This window comes from Apteryx mantelli, chromosome 10, assembly GCF_036417845.1.
Source record: "Apteryx mantelli isolate bAptMan1 chromosome 10, bAptMan1.hap1, whole genome shotgun sequence".
Taxonomy (NCBI): domain Eukaryota; kingdom Metazoa; phylum Chordata; class Aves; order Apterygiformes; family Apterygidae; genus Apteryx; species Apteryx mantelli.
In genome coordinates this window covers 21,543,359-21,565,536 of record NC_089987.1, presented here as the reverse complement: position 1 = coordinate 21,565,536, position 22,178 = coordinate 21,543,359, and the positions used below count along the sequence as shown (strand labels likewise).

Here is a 22,178-nt window from a genome sequence, read left to right as displayed (position 1 = left end):
TTTATGCAGGTCTCCTATACATCTTGGTTTCTGGATGCCTTTAATTATGCGATTTTAAAGAAGATAGATGTATTGAATCTAAGTATTGGTGGACCAGACTTCATGGATCATCCTTTCGTTGACAAGGTTAGTACAAAGAAATAAAGCTTCTATGGTTGCGGTGTTTGTATCCTTGACACAGATCTGGACTTGCAGAACAACTTATTTGCCGCAGCTGCTGACAGGTTCTGGTTCTGTAATCACTCTTTTGTGGGGTTTCATTTGCATGAGAGAAACCCTGTACAGGTGGTAGTTTTTACGAATATTTTTAGGGGAATGGATTCTAATAAAGAAATAAACTTTACAGAGTGCCGTATGTACTGCTAGAAAGTGTGACTCCCGAACAGGTAACTAAATGGGCCCTTAATAGAAGCAGCTTAGCTGATATCCAGCTCTGCTTTATTTAAAATCTCTGCATGGTTAATCCATTTCATAGTAAAAATATGCATATCATGAATTTGGCAGCAGATTGTTTAAGAATAACTAGTTAAAAAAGTACAGGTAGTTGATACAGCTGTGTGATTGCAAATTTGTTTCAGGATAAGATGAAATTAGGTTTATGTCTTTGTAAATGTCATGGTTCCTTGAACTGTTGGTCTGTCCTTCAAAAGCACAAAATGAATTAATTTATGTTTTAAAAAAGGGATAAAATCTTTCTTTGAAAAATGTTACAAGAGGATTTGAGGAATAAAAATTCTTTCTTTCTTATCATAATCTACATTGAAATTTAGTTTGACAGCAACTTCACTACTCTTCCCAGAGTATTCCTAGAGGGGATTCAGAATTATTTGAATTTTGGTGCCTAGAGTGTTTTGTTACGGGCAGTTTTTCTTTTGGTGTAACCTGACTATGTACAGTCTGCAGTGCTGCTATTGAGACGGGATTATTGGTCCCATAATATTCAGAATAGTAGTAGCATAATATACCATTGAGATGTATTTTATAGGTCTCAGTAAGAAAGGGGGGTTGGATTAATAGTTGCTACCATCAGGCTCCATGGAATGTGTGTTTGTTCAGAAAACTCTCTTTTTTGATGGTGGAGTCTTATTGTAAACAATTCTTTTTTTTGTAGGTATGGGAACTGACAGCTAACAATGTGATCATGGTTTCCGCTATTGGCAATGACGGACCTTTGTACGGGTAAGTTTCAGTGACTATTTTACAGAAAAGCAGATATGTTGTATTTTTTGGAAGCCGCTGTGATTGGTCTGAAGGGTTTGCCTTCCTCCTTTGGCTGTCATTTGTAACAGGTAGTCTGGTTTTTGAAAGTGACCTGAGTTAGACTCCTTCCCTCCATTGTCTTTATCCTTTGCCTCAGTAATACGTTTATGAAGTACTTAGCTGAATATTCTTCATTCGGACAATGGGAAGTCAGTCAAAGAAGAACAGCTGCGCTTCCATCTGATGTTTAGCTGTTAGTATGAGCAGGTATCTTTGGGTACAGATCTCAGGCTTAAGAAATGTAGAAGCATCTCACCAGAATGATTTGTGGCATATTTCTAAAATGAATGCCTAAAAAAAGATTTTGTTTTGTTTTGAAGATATGTGATTTGGTAGTGTAAGTTATTGCTTGAAAAGTTGCTCTCACTGATAGAATATAACTATATCAGGGAGTATCAATAATTGTTTCTGTGGAGGTTAGACAGAGTGCCTGACAAAAAGCCGATGGTGGCATGCCCATTATCTGTACAGCATTACCGCTGTGGTCTTTTTCTTCCTGTCTTCTTATCTCCCAACTTGTTCTAGGACTCTCAATAACCCTGCTGACCAGATGGATGTGATTGGAGTAGGTGGCATTGACTTTGAAGATAATATAGCTCGCTTTTCATCTAGGGGAATGACCACTTGGGTAAGATACTTTGACTATGGCCAGCCACATTTGCAGACAAAATAAGGGCTTTGGAAAGAGAGCAGTTGTGGGGGTTGAGTTTTTTTTGTAATCCTGTGCAGATGGTATGCGTGTATTAACATGTGATAACAGGTTTCATCAAAGATCAGAATACTTGATGCCTGGTATAAGTTTTGAAGCCAGAAGCTTAATGTTATATCTGGGGTTTCTCATCATTAATGTTGACTGCTTTTGAAACTCTTCATGTCTGTGAAAATGTCCAGTACCTTTTGAATGATGGTAAGGACTTTCCAGTGTGGACAGATCTTTGTAAAAATGAAAGCCTGTTTTTATCCTTTCTTTGGTACAAACATCCTAGGTTTTCCGGATGCTACATGTAATGTTGCACTTATTTGACCTCCTTTAAGTTTGCAGTTGCCTGTTGAACTGAGGTGACTGGTACTGCACGCGTGATTTCAGATGAAGTTGCATCATGATCTTGCTTACAGGCACTACTATTGTTTTTTTTTTCCTTTTGTATTGTGCTGCATCTCATTTGTTGGCCAGGTAACAGCTTGGTTATCATTTTGTCCGTGGTTTCGTAAGTAGCATAGATATTAGAGCAATCTGCAGTAACGCTAACATCCCTTTTGTGTGTTGATATACTGAGCAGATAAGGTCGTAAACAGTTTGAATTTCTTTACCTGTTTCTTTACCTGATTCTTCACCTGTTACTAGATATTCCTTGATGCTGAACTTCAGCTAATGTAGTTGATCATTTTACTTCTGAGTGGCTGACAACTAATTTAAATGCCAAAATGAAACAACTGATGTTCAGTAATTATTTGGAAACTAATTCATACGTTTTCTTTCACAGGAGCTGCCTGGAGGCTACGGTAGAGTGAAGCCTGATATTGTTACTTATGGCTCTGGAGTGAGAGGTTCTGGTATGAAAGGTGGATGCCGCTCTCTCTCTGGGACGAGCGTAGCATCTCCTGTAGTGGCAGGTGCTGTTACATTGTTAGTAAGGTAAGCCTTAAGTAAGAATCTCTAAAAAAAGATATTGATGCAGATAGAGCTGTAAGAGGCCCTTAAAAAAATGCACCAAATAAAAATAAATTGCATTTAGTTTAGGAAAACAAACTCTGAAGGATAGAATCAGGGATTCTTCTGCCTGAGATGTTATCTTATCTTACTAGCTCTAAATCTCCTGGGCAAAATGTGAGGCCTGTTTTGAATAATAACTACATATATAAATAGGGAGAACAGCATTACAAAATAATCTTTTCATATTTTTAATTAAGTTGCTAAGCTTTTGCCACTTCATGTCATAGTAAAAGAGTAGCTGCTCAAAGCAGGCACCCACAGCAGATAACTGTCGAAGTATATGTAAATTCTGTAGGATTTAGGGCTTTCTTGGTTATTATCCAGTTACATAAGTCTTCTGTTGGGGACTGAAGAACTTAAAAGGAAAGTAGGAGTTTCTCCTCTCTCCTTTTGAGTTTGTGACTGTTTCTACTTAAGGATGGGACAAACCTTTATTTGAAAAACTCTTAGACCCAAAATTCAGAATCATCATTCCCCCCATACCCCAGAAGATGTATGTGGCAAGAGATCCCTGCAAGTTTCCAGTTACAGAGGCTTCGATTTTCAGAGTATTTTGTCTAGCATATCAAAATACTACCCTGATTAGAACTACCACTGGTGATAGAGCACATTGTAAGGAGAGAAATGTATGTGATACTAGTTTCTAAGAGAAATGTATCAGAAAATTGCCACTTCTGTTTTCATCTTCAGCTGTTCCTGTGAGAAATCAGGTGATATTTGGCAAATACAAACTGTGGTTGTTGCTCACAGCAGCCTAGTTTTTGATTGAATTTTTCATAAATCAAATGGATTAGACTGTTTAAGGCAGAATGGAAAACAGGACTAGCTAGAAACAAGATTAGAGGCCACCTAAGGTGATCTACTGTTTCCCACTTCAGCACAGTTCAGAAGCGTGAAACGGTGAATCCAGCAAGTATGAAGCAGGCACTTATTGCGTCAGCACGTAGACTTCCTGGAGTCAACATGTTTGAACAAGGACATGGCAAGTTGGATCTTCTGAGAGCTTATCAGATCCTCAACAGCTATAAACCACAAGCCAGGTTAATTTTAATCCTTAATTAATAAGTAATACACTATGATGTGCAGTATTTCTTTTCAGAGAGCAGGTGCTATGAGTGTAACTTAGTTGAGCAATCTGTGTTTATGCAATGAAGAGACCTTGCAGAGATCTTATGTAATCCTGAAATGTGAATTTTGATAGGAAAATCGATGAAAAGTCCTGGTATTTTCTGCCCAAGTTAGCAGTAAAGGGTTTTGAAGAGCCTTTGAGACCTAAGTTTACTTTCTCTTCTAGGTTCAGTTTAAACTCTCAGATGTTTTGAATAATGCAATATGGACCAAATTGGAGGAGTAGATAAATTTTAGCTTTCCAGAATAAGAGCATTCTTATTATGCTGAATAGTTGCTTTTGCTTTATGAAACTAGAGTAAATCTTTTCAACACAGCTTAAATTTACAAAAAAAAGCTGGGGGGGAAGAGAAGAAGATTCTTGTGCAGATTAGGGAAGCAATTTAAGAGCTTGATAGAGTAGCTATGGCTAGCATATTTAATCTGTAACTTTTTCATAGATCAGTTACGTATGGTGACATGTACTTGTTTTATTCACTGTTTTTTTTTAATACATCTCCCCATCCCGCCCTCCTCCATCCTGCTGTAGTTTGAGTCCAAGCTATATTGACTTGACGGAATGTCCCTACATGTGGCCCTATTGTTCTCAGCCCATATATTATGGAGGGATGCCAACCATTGTTAATGTTACTATCCTTAATGGTATGGGAGTCACTGGGAGAATTGTAGACAAGGTAAGACACATTGTTCCAAGTCTTGACTATTAATGTTGCTAAATGCTTCCCAGAAGACTATTCTAGCCATAAATTTAATATAACAAGCTTTCTTAATTGGTGAGAGAAGGAGATACAAAATGTTTAATTTTGAAGGACACACTTGGACTAATAAGATTTGTCACTGTGAACTGTCTACACATGTTTTCCAGCAATGCACTGACTGGTTTCAGGTGCATGTATTGTTTTGTCTTTGTAAAATAGTTTGGATTAACAAGTACTTAGAGATTTCTTGTATTCTCTGGTTGTATTTAAGGTCTTCTGGAACAAAGTATAGACTTTCTCCATCCATTTGGTCTGGAACATGGGCACTCTCTGTAAAGAATTGTGACATTATAAAACATACCTTTTACACGGGTCAAAATGACCTGAATGTGTTGACTTATCAAGGCCTGCAGCAAAATATGTTCTTTACTCCAGTATTGCTGAACACACTGGTTGCCTTAGGAGGATTCTAATTTTTTTTTTAATTAAGCTTTAAGCAAGTTTACGTGTAGAACAGATCTGGAAATTATTACAACAAAAGTTAAACTGCAAGTTAGATAACTACAGGTTAAATAAGGCACCGGTTCCAAAACTCTAGCCCATGTAAATGAGCTGAAGTTCAACATGGCAGTGTGAATTCTGAAATCTATTATAGATATAAGCTTGCTCTGAAAGCTATTGAAGCTCTTTTCTGACATCAGTAGCTGATGATAACGCTCAGACACAACTGGTGTAATTTGCATGAGTCTGGAACAGCAACGGTCCTTTTTGTTGCTGAAAAGAAACTTAGTGTTCCTTCCAATAAATTTTTGTGCAGGACCACAGAATAATAAGTTAGGCCCATTTATGCAATATACTGTTCACTCACCTCTTAGAGAGTTCTGCCACTGAAAAGCCTATAGTCCAGATCATTAAGGCTGTCATGATTAGGTTGTTTCACTGGTACAACACCTCGCTTTTAAGCTTTGTTGACATTTTGCGATTTGGTATAATCTTCAGAGAAGTTTAGGGGGATTGTTTCTGTGGAGGGAGGAGGAGGGCTACATGCAAAAATCAGTGATTGCAAATACTGTTTTACCAACATTCCTCATTCTTCATTTCACAGCCAGACTGGCAGCCCTATCTCCCACAAAACGGGGATAATATTGAAGTGGCTTTCTCCTATTCCCCTGTGTTATGGCCTTGGTCTGGATACTTAGCAATTTCTATCTCTGTAGCAAAGAAAGCAGCATCTTGGGAAGGCATTGCTCAAGGTCATGTTATGATCACAGTATCATCCCCTGCGGAAAATGAAGTAAGTTCAATGCATTTTGATTTTCTGTGTTTTATTAAAGTCACTTCATGATATACAAATATATCTTTTTAAGAGGTTGCTATAGTCCTGCCATTTTAAGTATAGATTAGATTTGGGTCAAGAAACTGGAGAGTATAAATAATAATCTTTATAGTTGACAGCAGGATTAATCTGTGAATTGAGTATGCTTTGGAATTCAAAAATCTGTCTGTGAGACCGACTTCATAATTTCATTTATTCTGAATTCTAAGTAACGTGTTTTGAAATAGAGCTTATTTAAATATTTTTCTTTCTTCTAGAACTGTGCTTATTGTTCCAGAGAACGTTTTAAGGGTTTGAATGCTTAAACCAAGTCATAGTTCTAAAACGTTTTAAGTATTTTAAATTTTGAGCATAGATATAAACTGTTGAGTGCAGGGGAAAAATGGTATGGTGATTTAAGCCAGAGTCCTCTCCTGGTCTCCATAGTTGGTACTAATGACAAAAGGAAGATTTCATACCTTATTTTCTTGGCCTGTTATGATCCACAATTAAATGGTGAATGTTCTTGTGGGGAAAAAGGATTTCACTGTAGTTTGTTCTGTTCTTCAGTCTAAGAATGGTGCAGAGCAGACTTCAACGGTGAAGCTTCCAATAAAAGTGAAGATTATTCCTACTCCACCTCGCAGTAAGCGAGTCCTTTGGGATCAGTATCATAATCTCCGTTATCCACCAGGATACTTCCCCAGGGATAATTTGAGGATGAAGAATGATCCATTAGATTGGTATTTATCTCAGGTTCTATTAAATCAGTATTTCTTGATTGTATGTTAAGGATGTGGGATAACTTTATTGAATGCCAGAACACCCTGTCCTTTTTCAGTGCAGCATGGAATTACCTCTTCTAATAAATCCATGAGAAGTCCTTGGCCCATACACGTTTTTTATTGTGAAGGGTTTTTTTATTCAGCAAGCTTTTTTATTCACGTGAAATGAAACATTTTTAAATACAGATTTAAGACACTGAGATTTTTGTTTTGCTTTTAAAGTTCAGCATTTTTCTTTTCTGCCCTACTTTCTGCCATGGAGGCCACTTTATTAGCTGTTTTGGCATTCTCTTATCAAAAAAATGAGAGAGATTTGAAAGGCTGAACCCTAAAGAAGAGATTTCTTGTCTGTAGAGAGACGCTCTTTGAAGTAGGGAGAGGCTTGGCTAAGCAGCAAAAGTCTGTCTTTCATAGACGGATAGGAAAAATATGCTTAAGAAGTGTGCAACAGTGTGTAAGAGAGGATTAATTAGGTCAGCGTCCAAGTTGTACACTTTTGGAAAGCTGCTTGCAGCATGCAGGTGAAGCGAGTGGCCAGGTACTTCTCTGCTGGGTTTCCGGTGGTCCTGTGTGCTTCTTCTGTATAACTTACTGGCTCTGGGATGTGGTGCAGACAAATAGATTTGTGCTTCAAAAGGGCTGTACTTAACCTCTAGTTTTGCTGGTATAGTTCTCTGTAAACTAAACTAAGCTAAGTACTCAGAATCAGTATAATTAGTGAAGAATCTTGCAGAGGAGATTGTGCATGGAAAACTATAGGTTACCATTTGAAAAAATGGAACTTCTAGAAGGGAAAACAGCAAGTAATGTATTAGAGGATTTAAATCAGTTCCGCATGTCTTCAATGTGGTTTTTTTTTTCTTTTCTTAAGGAATGGTGACCATATCCACACAAACTTCAGGGACATGTACCAGCACCTAAGAAGCATGGGATACTTTGTTGAGGTTCTTGGTTCACCGTTTACGTGTTTCGATGCAAGTCAGTATGGTAAGCATAAATTGCCTTGTTCTACATACAATTAACTTCTTACAAAAATCAGGCAATTTTAGGAAGACTAAAAATGTTGTGGAGGCTTGAAAAACAATTCTCATGATAGTAGAAAAGTATTATAAGGGTGCAGATTTATTAATTATTTGCTTATATTTAAGTGCGTGAAGTGTCAATGCAGAAGCTTTCTTGCTTGGGAGTCTAGTAAACTTGGTCTGGTTCTGTATCCTTATCTTGAAAAAAGAGAAGGAAAAACTCCTCAGTTAAAAGCCCCTCTGTATCCAGTCCCACAGAGGCAGAACTGTATTTGCCAAAAGATTTTGGCATAGTCAAAATGAAGCATAGATGAATTGTAGACTAAAATTAAATGTCCATTCTGCTTTTTTTTTCCTTAGCAGTGGCATTCTAAAAAATAGATTTTTGTGGATAGATTAGAAAGCGGGGAAAGCATTCCATTAAAACGTGCAGTAGTGAAGCAATGTGTGGCTTGTTTCTTGTGTGTTCGTCAGGCAGGAGATGCGATAGATCTGCCAGGCAAGGGGCAGACCAAGCTGTCCAGGTTATTTTCTGCTGTGGTATGCCCTTCTAGTTGACCCTGACATGCTCCAGCAAGACTCGCTTTTCTTTTGGCTTGGGATGTTTTTCAGTGGACTGTAATGTGAGGGTGAATTCTCCTGATAATTTCCTGGTTCTGGAGATGCTGTCAGTGGTAATCTTCTGTTTTTCATAGTTCATCAGCAAATATCTCACCACTGCTTTTTGAGTTCAGTGGATATGCAATGGGAGACAGAAATGTTAGCTGTTAAAAAAAAAAGGGGAGGTGGAGATAAAATTAGTTTCTCACTGCGAGATTTGCTGTTGACAGGGAGCAGCGTTAAGGGACTTCTCTCTCCCATCTTTCCTTTTGATTCATTGTCCTGTTGGGGGAATGGGTGGAAAGGCTGAACCAGTTCTTTCCTACGTAGTACCCCAAAAAGAAGTTTAGAGGATGGTCGGTGTACATTGGACTAAGTAGAGAAGAAAAGAGCATTGGCTACACTTGGGTTTTTTTGCTCTCCCAGCAGTCCTCATATGGTTACTCCAGCAGCTCCCAGGTGTTTCCTGTGCAGCAGCTGTGTTGATGGTGGTATAAGCCCAGGCCTACACTCTGCCTGATTTGATTAGTAGTTTGTTGGGCTTCCAGAATTTTCTCAGTGAAGAGAAGTGAGGGAGGACAGACTGATTGCAATGTTCTGTGATTTATATCTTGTGGGACAAAAAGTGATCTCACTTTTGTATAGTCAAATTTAACAGGTGGTTTGCTTAGCTTATTCTGCAAGGGCAGATCTGCTTTGCATGCACAGATCTGTCAGCTACAGCTCACATTTCTCCTTAGGGGAATGGAGAAACTGACTTGAGAAAAGAAATTAGAAGAATTTGGCTTTTAGATTGCCAAAATAGGCTGAGATGGGAGGTGAGTGCTCTCTGTGGCTGCAAAATCTGTGTTGGGAGGAAGGGTAAGATAAGGACAAGGCACTAAGAATGGAAAAGAACAGAAATGTGCAAGTGGAATTAACTTGGTAAATGAAATGAAGGTATGACTAAAATAGGCTTCTAAACACAAGACTGGTTAATGTTTTTTCTTTAGACTGTAGGTAATTTTTATGTACAATCACAGAATAATGGAGACTGGAAGGGACAGTTGGAGATTGTCTAGTCCAACCCCCTGCACAAAGCAGCGTCAACTAGAGCAGGTTGCTCAGGTCCGTGTCCAGTCAGGTTTTGAGTATCTCCAAGGATGGAGACTCCACAACCTCTCTGGGCAACCTGTTCAGTGTTCAGTGTTCAATCACCCTTAAAGTCAAAAAGTTTTTTCTTATGTCTAAACAGAATTTCCTGTATTTCAATTTGTGCCCATTGCCCCTTGTCCAGTCAGTGGGCAGAAGAAGAATCTGTCTCTGTCTTCTTTACACCCTAAACATTGATATGTATGCTATACACATTGATAAGATCCAGCTTCTATTTCCCCCCCTCCCCAAGCTCTTACTTCTCCAGGCTAAACAGTTCAGCACTCTCAGCCTCTCCTCATATGACAGATGCTCCAGTCCCTTAATCATCTTTCTGGCTTCTTGTTGGACTTGCTCCAGTATGTTCATGTATTTCTTGTCCTGGGGAGCCCAGAGCTGGACACAGCACTCCAGATGTGGTCTCGTCACTGCTGAGCAGAAGGGAAGGATTGCCTCCCTCGACCTTCTGGCAACATTTTTCCTAATGCAGCGCAGGAGGCTGTTGGCCGCCTTTGCCACAAGGGTGCACTGCTGGCTCGAGTTCAACTTGTCCATCTGGAGGCCCCGGACTTTTTCTGCAGATCTGCTTTGAGCCAGTTGGCCCCCAGCCTGAACTGGTGCATGGGGTTATTCCTCCCCAGGGGAGGACTTTGATGAACTTCAGGAGGTTCCTGTTGGCCTATTTTTCCAGCCTGTCAGGGCCCCCCAGGTGGCAGCTTGACCATCTGGTTTATCAATTGCTCCTCCCAGTGTTGTATCATCTGCAAGCTTGCTGAGTGCACACTCTGTCCCATCATCCAGGTCATTAACCTGGTTTCAACAGGATCTTTACGAGAAGGTGTTCTGAACACAGACTGTCTAGGCTCATAGAATCGTCTGGGTTGCAAGGGACCACTAGATGCAGGGCCAGCTTCAGCACTTGATTGGGTTGCTCAGGGCTTCATCCAGTCAACGTCTGAGTATCTGAGGATGGAGATTCCACCGCCTCTCTGGGCAACCAGAGAGTGAAGAAGCAAAATGGCGTGATATCTACAAGCAATCAAAAAGCATAAAGATCTTTTCAGGGATTAGAAGTATATCTTTCTGGTTAAGTTTTTCGGTCGAGCAGAGAAGATTGTTCTTGCTTGTTCACAGGAGCAGGAGAGAGCTCTATGAATGTAGCAATGCCACTGTAGCCAGATCTACCAAAATGCAACTGTAGTTTTCAAGCTCTGAATCAAATCAAGTTTCAGAATAACTGTTGTCTACCTGGCTGTAAGACTGCAGTAGTGAGCGCAGTACTGTTTAGAACCGGAGCGGTGAAAAAGCTTAGGGTGCGTTTACATTAGCGTTTTAGTTTGGATCACAGGGTGTGCTTTTGCAACAAATCTGATTGTCCTCTTGTGCCAGTTTGGCTCCGTTTGTAGAGCATTCAGATGAAACCACGCTGGAAAATATACTGCAGACGTTAGTGGACATTAATGGTTCATGGGACCAGATGAGCACCAGTCATAAGTAAGATTCGAAAGGCGTACTGTGCTGACAAACTAATGATTGGATATATTTGTAAACTGAACTACCTTATATTCCCCATACTTAAAAGTGATTTCTTTAGGTGAGCTGCAGGGCAGGGCACGTGGACAAGATACTGTGCAAAATGTGTGCTTGCGTTGCCTTTCTGCATTGGTTGTGTGAATAGTGATAACATCGCAGTTACAGCTTGGAGAACTCTGTTTTTGCTTTTGCACACAGGGACTTTATTGATGGTGGACAGTGAGGAAGAGTATTTTCCGGAAGAGATCACCAAGCTGAGAAGGGACGTTGATAACGGCCTTTCACTTATAGTGTTCAGTGACTGGTACAATACATCAGTGATGAGAAAAGTCAAGTTTTATGATGAAAACACAAGGTAATTGTGTAGGTTCTGTGGGAAATGAAATGTCATAAAAAAAATGAAAAAAAATCCACATGTGATGTAGTTTATTTTAGCACTTGCAACATTTCTCATGCTATCTCTAAGAAAAGGAGTACCTCAGGACCAAAATAGACCTTATCGACAGCTTAAATAGAATAGCTACCCATTTTATCATGGTCGTGAAGGCCCACTTTTGTAAATGTAATCTTCTTTTAAAGCCCAGAAAAAGATTTAGAATAAGAAGTAGTAAGAAATCAGAGACTGACAAATAAAGAAAATTGATGCTTTTTCACTTCTGGGGAGGAGACTGGGAAGAAAATTTGGGTTGCAAACAGTATTGCCAGCCTCTGCACCCAGTATTAAATTATCCCAGTATATTGTGTAAAGGGAAAATACACTAGTATCACTATAGGTGATAAAGGACCCTATAATTATAATTATCAGTCTGTTTTGTATTACTGTTAAGATAGAAAGGTCCGTTTTACGTTTTGCAAGTGGGTAATATTTGCTGTTGTTAGAGAAATGAGAAGCAAGTGACAGGACCATCATTGTTGCCTCATTGCCAAACAAAGAACCTAAGTCAGGATTTCTTTCTGGCACATTAGAATTTTTCATGGAACTGGAATGCGCTGAGAGCTCTCCATCATTAATATTACTTAACTTGTGCTAAATAATGTGGGTACCAAAGTGAGACAGTTGCTTACGTGCCCCTAGAGTTAAAGGCGGTTTTGAGATATGGTTCATTATTTAAGTGACTTTGAAAAAGTCTGCATGTAGGGAAATACCTGATCTTCCATAATACAGACTCGAGGAGCTTTCTATATACTAACAAACTGTGTTATACTATAATTTTTACAGACAGTGGTGGATGCCTGATACTGGAGGTGCTAATATACCAGCTCTTAACGATCTGCTTTCTGTCTGGAATATGGCCTTTAGCGATGGGCTGTATGAAGGTGATTTTACCATGGCGAGTCATGAAAGTGAGTATTAGAACTCAGTGTCTACACAGACTATGAACAGTGAATTCTGTGGAAAACAGTTTTCTGCAAGAGTCAGGTTTTCTGAGTGAGATTCAAGGGAACCACTCCAAAATTATGTGAAAAGAGTCTCTTAAGCATGCTTAGATGATTACTACCTTCGTAGCTATCTGATAATTTTTCAGACCCTGTAATGAATGTCCTGAGCTTATAACTGCATTCCAGGTGATGATACTTTGAAGGGTATTGTTGGGTGTTTCTCTGTTTGCCTGTACTATAAATGTTAATTGCTGTGATGGAGCCTTTGGTTTGGTCCTGGTTTTAATTCTGCAGTAACTTTTGCAATTAATTGGAACTTTGAAATTTGGGAGGAAAAAATTGATGGGGAGTCCTTCTTTGGAACTGATCAGTCTAGACATGTATCACAAAATCCTGAGATGCTTCGTAAAGTCCTGTTCTTGCGATCTTTTGAATTGTCCCTTGGAAATAGCCTGAAATGAGTATGTTTCACTGGTTTCAAATTCAGACTTTCTACTTAGACTTCAGAAGCTGGAATCATTTTCAGGCCTTCTGGGTCTAGCCAGTCTTTCTTTTTAAGCTGATCAAGCTACTTGATGTTTTGATGCTTCATTTCCAAATCACTGTTTTCTGACCAGTTGAATTTGGAACATATATTCCTAAGGCGAAGACACCAGCACTGAGGGCTCTGTAACGCTCTCCAGTGCTGGTTGAGGTGGACAGGTTCTCTGTAGTATATGTAATGACTGTTAGTGTGAAATATTAAATTTCTCACCACATTTTAAATCTTGGTTTTAGGGTAACAGTAGGGCAATTAAGCTTTTCAGTTGAAAAAAGATAATGTCAGTGTCCTAAATGGAGAGGTTTGAAAGCAGTATGTAAAAGCTGAACCTGTGAAAGCTGTGCTTAGAAATGCCCTGCCCATGAATTTATGTATTGATCATGTTGTGATCTTGGTCAAAATATGCCAGATCAGAGAAATATTCCTAGGAATGTTTTTTTTTTTTTCTGTGCTTGTTTTCACAGCTCACTGAATTATGGTAGGAAGGGAGAAAGTGTCACTTCTAGTCTGTAAATTACAATTTTGTGATGTTTTTCAGTGAATTATGCATCAGGATGCAGTATTGCAAAGTTTCCAGAAGATGGCATTGTAATTGCACAGACTTTTAAGGATCAAGGTACGCGATTCCTTTTCTTTTTCTGTATCTTAAATAGAACTTCTTTGTCACTGCACAAGCAAATTTACAAACTCTAAAGGTGTAAAACGTGGGGAGAAAAATGCATTGAAAGGGTAGGTATTTTTTCAATTTGCCTAGAACCTGTAGCTGGATAACTAACAGGCAGCTATAATGTGATACTGTATACATTTTTTATGTAGTACAGTAATATGCAAGTCTATATATGCAGTCTGTTATTGTGTTTGCTGTATGTAAACCCATCTGCACGTGCGTGTGTGTATCAAATGCTTATCTTCTGGCGCGGAGAGGAATTGTGTTGTAATTCATTGTGTTACTTGTCCGTATTTCTCATAAATTTTGAGTAATACTGAACTATATCCATATGTAGAATTAATCTAGTCATTGCCAAATGCAAATGATATGAGTGTTTTAGTAGCTGTGATGATGTAAGTACATAGGTAAGGAAAAATTTGGTAGACAGTGTTGCTTACTAGACTGACATAAGGGAAACGTTTTTAGGCATGCAGAGTGCTTGTGTGCTCAGGCCTGAGTAATGTTCTATTCTCCATGTTTATCCATTCTCTTCAGTTTTATCATAGTATTTAATCTGTGAGGTGGTGATGCAGAACTGTAACAGGAGCAGGCCATTTAAAAAAGTGGGATTTTTTTATGAGCCTTTAGGAAGTGCTCTGTAGGACCAAATGACTGGAACTGTTACCAGATTGTGCATCTGATTTGTGCATATGGGAGGGTTCGAGCAAGCGAGCAGAAGTGCATGTAGAGCTTCTGAGATGCCTCAGCTGCCGTCAGAGAAGGTTAGGAAGTTCACTGTGGTTTGGGGTGACTTACGGTGTGCAGTAGAGACATGTGATTACCTGATGGAGAAACATTCTCCAACAGTAAGGAGCTCATCCATGTGAGCCTTTTGGAGGATAGACGATGTCCCTGGAATGCCTTCTGTTGAGGATTTGGGTATTTCATTGCTAAACGGAGGGAGTGTCACTTTGACGAGTAGCCTGCCAGACCTGCTTTCTTTGTTGAAATTCTTTCATTTCAATTCATGAAGCAAAACAGCTCTATGCTTTGCTTCTCCTATCTAAAGGCAATGTCTAAAAGCAAAGGAGACTGTAAATACCTAGCATTTGAAGTCTGCATTCTTATTCTGGGTTCTGAAGTGAGTGTTACAGGCAGGAAAACCTTTAACCTAAAAATGACTTTCTGCAGACTTTGTTTTAGTTCCTTCGTGAACTGCGGCATTTTCCCTCTTGCTCTCTATGGCAGCTTTCAGTTGATGAGAGATGAAACAATTGGGTAGATTTTGTGATAGGAACAGCAGATTTATATCCAAGTGTCTCCTCAGTTTTCCTGCGCATACCCTTTCGTGCTGGGATACTTTCCCATACTTTCTTTTTTCATCTTTTCTGTTCACAGATTATCTTAATTATAATTGGAGATATCTTGCAAACATATCTTTAAGTTGCCAGTTTATTATTTGTGTACTTACAGTGCTTTTGGAGGCAGGCTTTTAAATGATACGCTTTCAAAAATTGCTCTTTACAGTGTCGGTGCAAGTGTTTCAGAAAAGGCTGAGAAGCAGATATCTGAACCACAGCAGGCCTGGATCTAATGAAGTACGGTTCTCTTTGCTAATGTAAAGAGCAGCTGGGGCGAGCAGGGAGTGAAATTTGCCAAGGGTTAAAGAGAAGAAAAAAATACAGGGAAATGTATGTGCATTTCTTTTTTTGGCACAGGTATCCTTACTAAACAATACTTTTCTTTGTTCCTAAACGGGAAGTTGAACAAGTGAAGTGCAAGGGAAACTAGGTAACTGCAGAGTTGCAGAGAGATGCAAACCAACCAGACTTTAAGGTGGGCTTCCCCTGAACTGCTGCTTTAAACGAGTTCAGTCAAAGTCTTGGTCCTACAGCTGCTGCCTACAGAGACAGATGATGTATTTCATGGAATGGCTGTATTCCTTTGTTTAGTTCCACGGTAGATTTTCTTGTAGGAACAGTTAAGCACAGCAGCAAAACAGGTTGGTGAAAAGCAATATGCATTGTGGTGGCCAGTTCTTTAGTTACTACATTCTGTAGAATCTTACAGAAGAACTAAAAGGTATAAAGTAATTTATAAAGCAGGTTGTTTTGATTTTAAACTTGTTTCTGAAAATATTAGGATTTTTCTTTCAATTGTTCAAGATAAGCCAATAAGTGAGTCTTTTTCTCCATCTCCACTGAAGAAGGACAAAATTGACATCAATAGGAAATTCATTATCAAGGTCTTGGAGCAGTTTCATTTTTATCATGCCATACTGGTTTTTTTTTTGGAAACTTTTTGCATAAATGTGTGAAATGAAGAGCAGCACAGCTGCATTTTTAAGTTTTTTAAGTGTTGGCATGTAAATCAATTGGTGTTGATGCCTTGTAGGTTATGCTGTTTATTTTCACTTTACTTTAGGTCTTGAAGTTTTAAAACAGGAGACTGCTATAATTGAAAATGTCCCTATTTTGGGACTTTACCAAGTTCCTTCCGAAGGTGGTGGCAGAATTGTTCTGTACGGTGACTCTAACTGCTTGGATGACAGCCATCGACAGAAAGGTGTGTAAGCAGAATAATTCTTGTCTTAAGCTGACATCTGTCAGAAATAGCTGTTTTCTAGGGAATCACTAAATATTCCTAACCAGCAATTAATCAAAACTCTGCAGAGCACTACTGAAAATGCTGTAAGGTACAGTTACCAACAAAAGAAGAACCCATGTTAAATGGCCTTTTGATAGAGCTAAGCTGAGTTTTTTTCCTTAGGTCTCTTGCCTGCGTTTCTGGCCCCAAGGTTTTTGGGGGTTGGTTTTGTTTATCTGTTGGGAGGGGTTGGTTCTGGGAAGCACTAACAATTACACATGCTTGATCTGAAGTTGTGAAGAGGCAGTTACAGATACACCCCCCACACACTTTTTTTTTCCTAGCTGCATTTTCAGAGTGTCTTGTAGTTTAATGAATTGTTTTGTCTTTGCTTATCAGCGTGCCTTGTCCCCTTTAGAGCGTTTCCTATAGGGGTTTATAGTAATGCTGAACATTTCAGTTGTACATTGTTATTTTCGTGTTATTCTAGTTTCATGCAAATTAGGTGCTGTAAATCTGTCAGAAAATAGGCATTTCTGTTTAGGTTTTCAAAGAGTTCATTTGCCACTCTAGGTAGCAAGCATGGGAGTTGTCCTGTGTGTGCAGTTTCTTTAACTCCCAGAGAAGTCATTCTCTCTTCCTACACTCTGTGGTTGTTTCTTATAAAACCTTTTTCTAGTACTTTGTCTGATCTGGCTTTTGAAATTCTCAAGGGATTGACTGGGTTTCTCCTGCCTCTTTGACATGTAAAGCGTAGGCTAATAAATCTGTGGCTTGAGAGGGTGAAGATAATCCGGTATCTGGGGTCTTTTTCTGCATATCCACTGAATGCAACATTCAACTTGAATTTTCCTTTTATGATTAAAAGTACATTTATAATTTTTATAAGGTTTTATCACTGATGTTTTAAGCATTGATGTTGGTGTGTTATGTACTCCATTCCTTGCCTAATTTATCTAAGTTTAAAGGAACTAACTGCCTAAGGGAACTCTCCGTCATTAGCTTGTTTCTCTCTTTCCTAAACTTTCTTTTTCTTTGCATGATTTCTGGTTTCTCTTTTTCTGTCTTTGGGCAGCTTCCTTTCACTTGCTCTAACACCAACACATCGGTGCCTTCTAGGGTTACTGTAGGTTTTTGAAAGCATGTAATGTAAGAGAAAATATGTGACTTTTAATTAAGTAATAGAAAATGATGCTTTTTGGTACCCTAATGCTGTTAAGTTCAATGTGGCCTGTGGAGCAAAAAAACATGAAAGGCTTTAAAAAAAAATCCTTTAAAGTTAGCTTTTAAGTTGTGAACTGGGAGCTATATCTCCTGCAGAGACACCAGTGGCCTCAACTGAGGTAAATTCCTAACATTTGTGAATATAAATCCTTAAAATGGGGTTGACCTCTCTAAAAATCAAAGATGAGGGTTTAAGGGACCCCAGGATTATGAAGATTAATTCCCATTCCCAGCCAGCTGTTCTTCAGGAGAAAAAGTTCTCAGAAAAGTAGTTTGCTGTGTGGTGAAAATAGCTGGTAAGTTGTTGTCCTGCCTCCACAGATGGAAATTTTAGAGAACTGTGATGTTAACTAGGTGGAAGACTCGTCCTTTAAGGGTAGCTCTGCATTAAGGCAGTAGTAGCTCAAGAGGGAATCAAAACGAGTGTTTGTGAGCCATTGAAGTGCAAAGGAAAACCACAATGAAGCATACAGTGGCATTCCCAACCTGGTCTGTACCACAGCTGCTTTCCCTTTAGTTAGGATAATAGCCAGAGTCCTTCCCCCCCACCCCTCCTTTTTTTTTTTTCCTTTTAAGCTTGGGAAAGCAAATGAGTCATAACTTACCAAAATTGTGCCCCCTGTTGGGGTCATGATCCCCAGCCTGAAAACATTACCTTGTTTTTATTTTCCTGTGCAAGATACTTATTTTTTCTTTTTTAAATGAGTTGTGTCTCTGTTTTGCCTTACAAATGATCTCATAAGCTCTGAGCTTCCTGTTTTTCCACACTGAAAAGCCTCTTAATTTCTGCAGGGACTTGGCCTTGCCCAACCTGGAATTCCCATATTTGAGACCCTGTCATTGTATCTCTTACTCCCCAAAAGAGCATGAAATACTGATGTGGTACAGAAAAGAAGGTATTTTAAAACAGAACAGATTGTGTTTGTATACTCATGGAGGAGCATGGGTAGAAAGCTGCATCTTTCAGAAATCAGGCATAAGACTTCAAAAGCAGAGCAACAAGAGCAGAAAATTCACTGTATTTCTAAATGCCTTGATAGACTATTTAATGGAAAGATAAGCCATTCAAACTGTAGCATAATGCATATTATGTTTTGGGGCTTGGGACTATAAAATCCACAGACTGCTTTTGGCTCCTGGATTCCCTTCTGCAGTACACTTCTTACGGGGTGACGCCGCCGAGTCTCAGCCATTCCGAAAACAGACAGCGACCTCCTTCGGGAGCAGGCTACTCTCTCCCCGAGCGCATGGAAGGTGAGAGCCTTATTTATCGAGCAGATCCAGAGACTGACAGAGTATCAGGGTGGTATTTAAGAAGACCCAGGTCAGACATGGGAGTTATATGCCAGTAAGGTTGGTAGTTGGGTGTGGGCTCTATAACGTTCTGTTGTTTTACTAGAAGAGAGTACTTCCAGGCTTTAGGGATTTGTAATTACCTAATTGTGGTTTGATTAGAGAAAATGTTTTGCTTGGAGTGGGAATTTTCATATATATCGTTTTGCTAGGCAGCATTCTAATTACTAGCTATGGAGCATGTATAAAGTGTTTGATGTCATCTAGTGTGCTGGCCAGCAAAACCTGGATTACCAGCACCTCGCATCTGCTTGTATGTGCACAGTTCTGTTTTGTAAGGTACCCTTTGGTTAAGTCTAACTGCAAGATTTAGCTATGAGTCGTTACTGTAAAGACCTCCTGGTTTTACAGCAGCAGTGTTTATCTGGATGCAAATATTTGGGACTATTACCCTGCCAGTCTTTCAGTAACCCAGTCTCTCTGCTGTGAATCACAGGTAACCATCTGCATCGATACTCAAAGGTGCTTGAGGCTCACTTGGGAGACCCTAAACCCCGTTCCCTTCCAGCTTGTCCTCACCTGTCCTGGGCCAAACCACAGCCTTTGAACGAAACTGCCCCCAGGTGATTATACATCTTTAATATAGCTCTGTAAGAATTCTCACTTTTGAGTTGAGCTGAAAAGTCAGCTGTTTCATCTGCTTTTGAAGGGAACAGTGAAACGTCTTTCCTAGAGAAAGAACAGATTGCAAAGAGGAAATAATGATTAAAGCATCTTCAGCAAATAATTTAGTTCCAACTGATAGTTACACTATAATTTTTGAAAACTATGGGATTTTTAAAAAAGCTTCACAAGTCAATTCACTGTTGTCTGAGTGATCCCAACTTACAGTTAATGAGCTTGCTTGAATCCCTAGTCACTGCATGCCTTTACAGTAATTTTCTAAAGCAGCTTCTTGGACAGCTCACCAAACTCTTCCTTTTCATGTATCATTTGTCAGTCACTTGGAGACAAACATGTCAACATATAGGCTATAGTTTTCTGAGTTAACTTTAGGTAGTCTGCATGCAAGAAATAGATTTGTAAGTAAATAGCAGTTGATCTGAGTGTGTACTTATAATGTCTGAATTTAATTTTGGAGAATTGTAAGCTGTAGGACCTGAAGAATAAATAGGATTATTGTTTGGGTCCAATTTAGCGAGCAGTTTATAGGTGTCAGCTGTCAATATTTATGTTTCTCCAAAACTCCTTGCATTATCAAAGTAAGTGGGCAAACACCTCTGTCTTTTAAATTTCTTCTAGCAACCTTTGGAAACATCAAAAGTTATTGTCAATTGACCTCGATAAAGTTGCTCTACCCAGTTTTCGACAGAACCGACCCCAAGTGAGACCACTGTCCCCTGGAGAAAGTGGAGCATGGGACATTCCTGGAGGTAAATATCGAAACGTTTGAAAGATGCTGTTTTGCTTTGCCTGTTGTGTAGCCTTTTTAAAAAAAAGGCATCAGAAGAGATTCCACATGTTTCACTTCAGTTGTGAAAAACATGCAAATAGTAGTGTGGTTATTTTGTGAAAGCTTGACTGCTGAAGCCTTAGCAGGAAATATTTTTGCATACAACTAGTTTATTCAAAAGAAAGTACGTGTGACATAGACCGGGAGGAAGATTTCGGCGGGTGCTTTTTGGCCAGTCGAGGTTTATTTTGACTCTGTTTAGATTGGTGGGTGTCAGCAGTAGTCCCTGTCCTTGGAGGTTGTGGCTAGATGTCTTGTGCTAACACAGAATTCCTTGTGTGAGCGCACAGGTGTGAGAGCAGAAACAAGAAGAGCGTGTCTGAACAGTGCTTTGGGGAAGGTGTAATAATAACGAATGGTTTAGAGCACTTTAAGCAGCTTTCAGTCTAATGGTAGGGTACTCTGCTTTATGAGCTGGGCATTGCAAGCCCAGTTGGAAGTAGTTTGAAAGCTTGTTGTCTCACACGTGCTCTTTTCCTAGTCTGAGCTTCTAGACCAAAAGGTGTCTTTAAAAAGGAAGGATTCTAAAGCTTGTCCTTACTGTGTGCATGTATGGTCTCTGGAGCGTGCAGTCAGTTTTCATGTTGCATCCATATTTGGTTTGATTTATGGAAATTATTTGGTGATAAAGCTACAGTCAAGTATTTGCATCTCTCATTTCTAATGCAAAACAGAAGGTTGTTGTTGTGGGAGAAATCTAGATTATGCTTTCATGTTCCAAAACAGGTCAAGGTGAAAATGCCTATGCTTTCCTGTATATTTAGCATCCTGTCTTATTTTCAGTAACTGGTCTGCAGTTGTTAATCTTCTTGTCTAAAATGTAATCTGATTATAGCTGTTCTGTCTTAGAACAAGAGTTACCCTTGGATCATTTTGGTAGATAGAGTTATTATCGCAAAGGCGTTGTAGCTCATGCGGTTGCTAATTGCTTTCCAAACCTCTTTGGGCCTTCCAGGTATAATGCCCGGCCGGTACAACCAGGATGTAGGACAGACTATTCCGGTCTTTGCTTTTCTTGGTGCCATGGTGGTCCTGGCATTCTTTGTGGTGCAGATCAACAAAGCGAAGAGCAGGCCAAAGAGACGGAAACCGAGAGTGAAACGACCGCAGCTTATGCAGCAGGTTCATCCACCAAAGACGCCTTCAGTTTGAAAGCTCTCGCTTGCCAAAGATGACCTTCTTTTACCGGTTGCTTTTCTGAACAGTTGATCGCTCCCAGTGAAGGTGCAGTGAATGTGGTGATTGTGCTGGTGATTCACATCTGACATCATCTCATAGTCTTTGGTGTCTGGAGAAAAAAAAGGACCTCAGTTGATCGTCTGTACATAAAACTGCAGCTTTAAGCAGCCGAAGCCACCAAAGACTTGAATACTGTTTGAAAGGCTGCTTAGTCACTACATATCCCAAGAGGGGGAAAATGGACCTTTTTTTAAAGCTGACCAAACTAAAATTTATTTGTTTAGAGGCTATTTTCTATATTTATTGTTGGGGAGGGCGGGGGGAAAAGTCACTTTAAGGACCTCTGCTAATAAAAAGCAATCGCATTTTTTTGGACAGAATGCAATTTTCTAGAATGGTATTATGCTGAAGAATATAACTTACGTCATTAAAGGAGGGAGGGGGCAAGATAAACTAGTACAAATCAGTGAGACATAGTCCTGCAGTTTATTTTTATAAAGCCAACTACCATGATGTTTTGTAATTTTTGGTCATGATTTCACCATTGTTGGTGAAGCAGATTTTCAATAAATATGTTATCTATATGAAGCTCAGATGGTGTGCTAGGTGGCTGTTCTTTCGCATGCC

At 39.4% G+C, this 22,178-nt stretch overlaps 1 protein-coding gene across 5 annotated transcripts in view; it reads left to right on the top strand.

Annotated features, from left to right (window-relative positions):
* MBTPS1 (membrane bound transcription factor peptidase, site 1) overlaps positions 1-22,144 on the top strand; it is a 29,879-nt gene extending 7,735 nt beyond the window's left edge. For 2 of the 5 annotated variants that reach the window (XM_067302637.1, XM_067302639.1), the window contains 17 exons: positions 10-126; positions 1,112-1,179; positions 1,786-1,888; positions 2,745-2,896; positions 3,853-4,014; positions 4,632-4,776; positions 5,906-6,094; positions 6,686-6,858; positions 7,772-7,887; positions 11,385-11,541; positions 12,406-12,530; positions 13,646-13,723; positions 16,181-16,321; positions 18,689-18,820; positions 19,356-19,482; positions 20,162-20,292; positions 21,328-22,144. In XM_067302637.1, coding sequence (XP_067158738.1) covers positions 10-126; positions 1,112-1,179; positions 1,786-1,888; positions 2,745-2,896; positions 3,853-4,014; positions 4,632-4,776; positions 5,906-6,094; positions 6,686-6,858; positions 7,772-7,887; positions 11,385-11,541; positions 12,406-12,530; positions 13,646-13,723; positions 16,181-16,321; positions 18,689-18,820; positions 19,356-19,482; positions 20,162-20,292; positions 21,328-21,524 — 2,313 coding nt within the window. In that variant the 3' untranslated portion in view covers positions 21,525-22,144. Of the gene's footprint in view, positions 1-9; positions 127-1,111; positions 1,180-1,785; positions 1,889-2,744; positions 2,897-3,852; positions 4,015-4,631; positions 4,777-5,905; positions 6,095-6,685; positions 6,859-7,771; positions 7,888-11,384; positions 11,542-12,405; positions 12,531-13,645; positions 13,724-16,180; positions 16,322-18,688; positions 18,821-19,355; positions 19,483-20,161; positions 20,293-21,327 lie in introns of those variants that run through there. The other 3 variants (XM_067302638.1, XM_067302640.1, XM_067302642.1) reach the window with 3 other exon arrangements.
* The last annotated feature ends 34 nt before the right edge of the window (positions 22,145-22,178 follow it).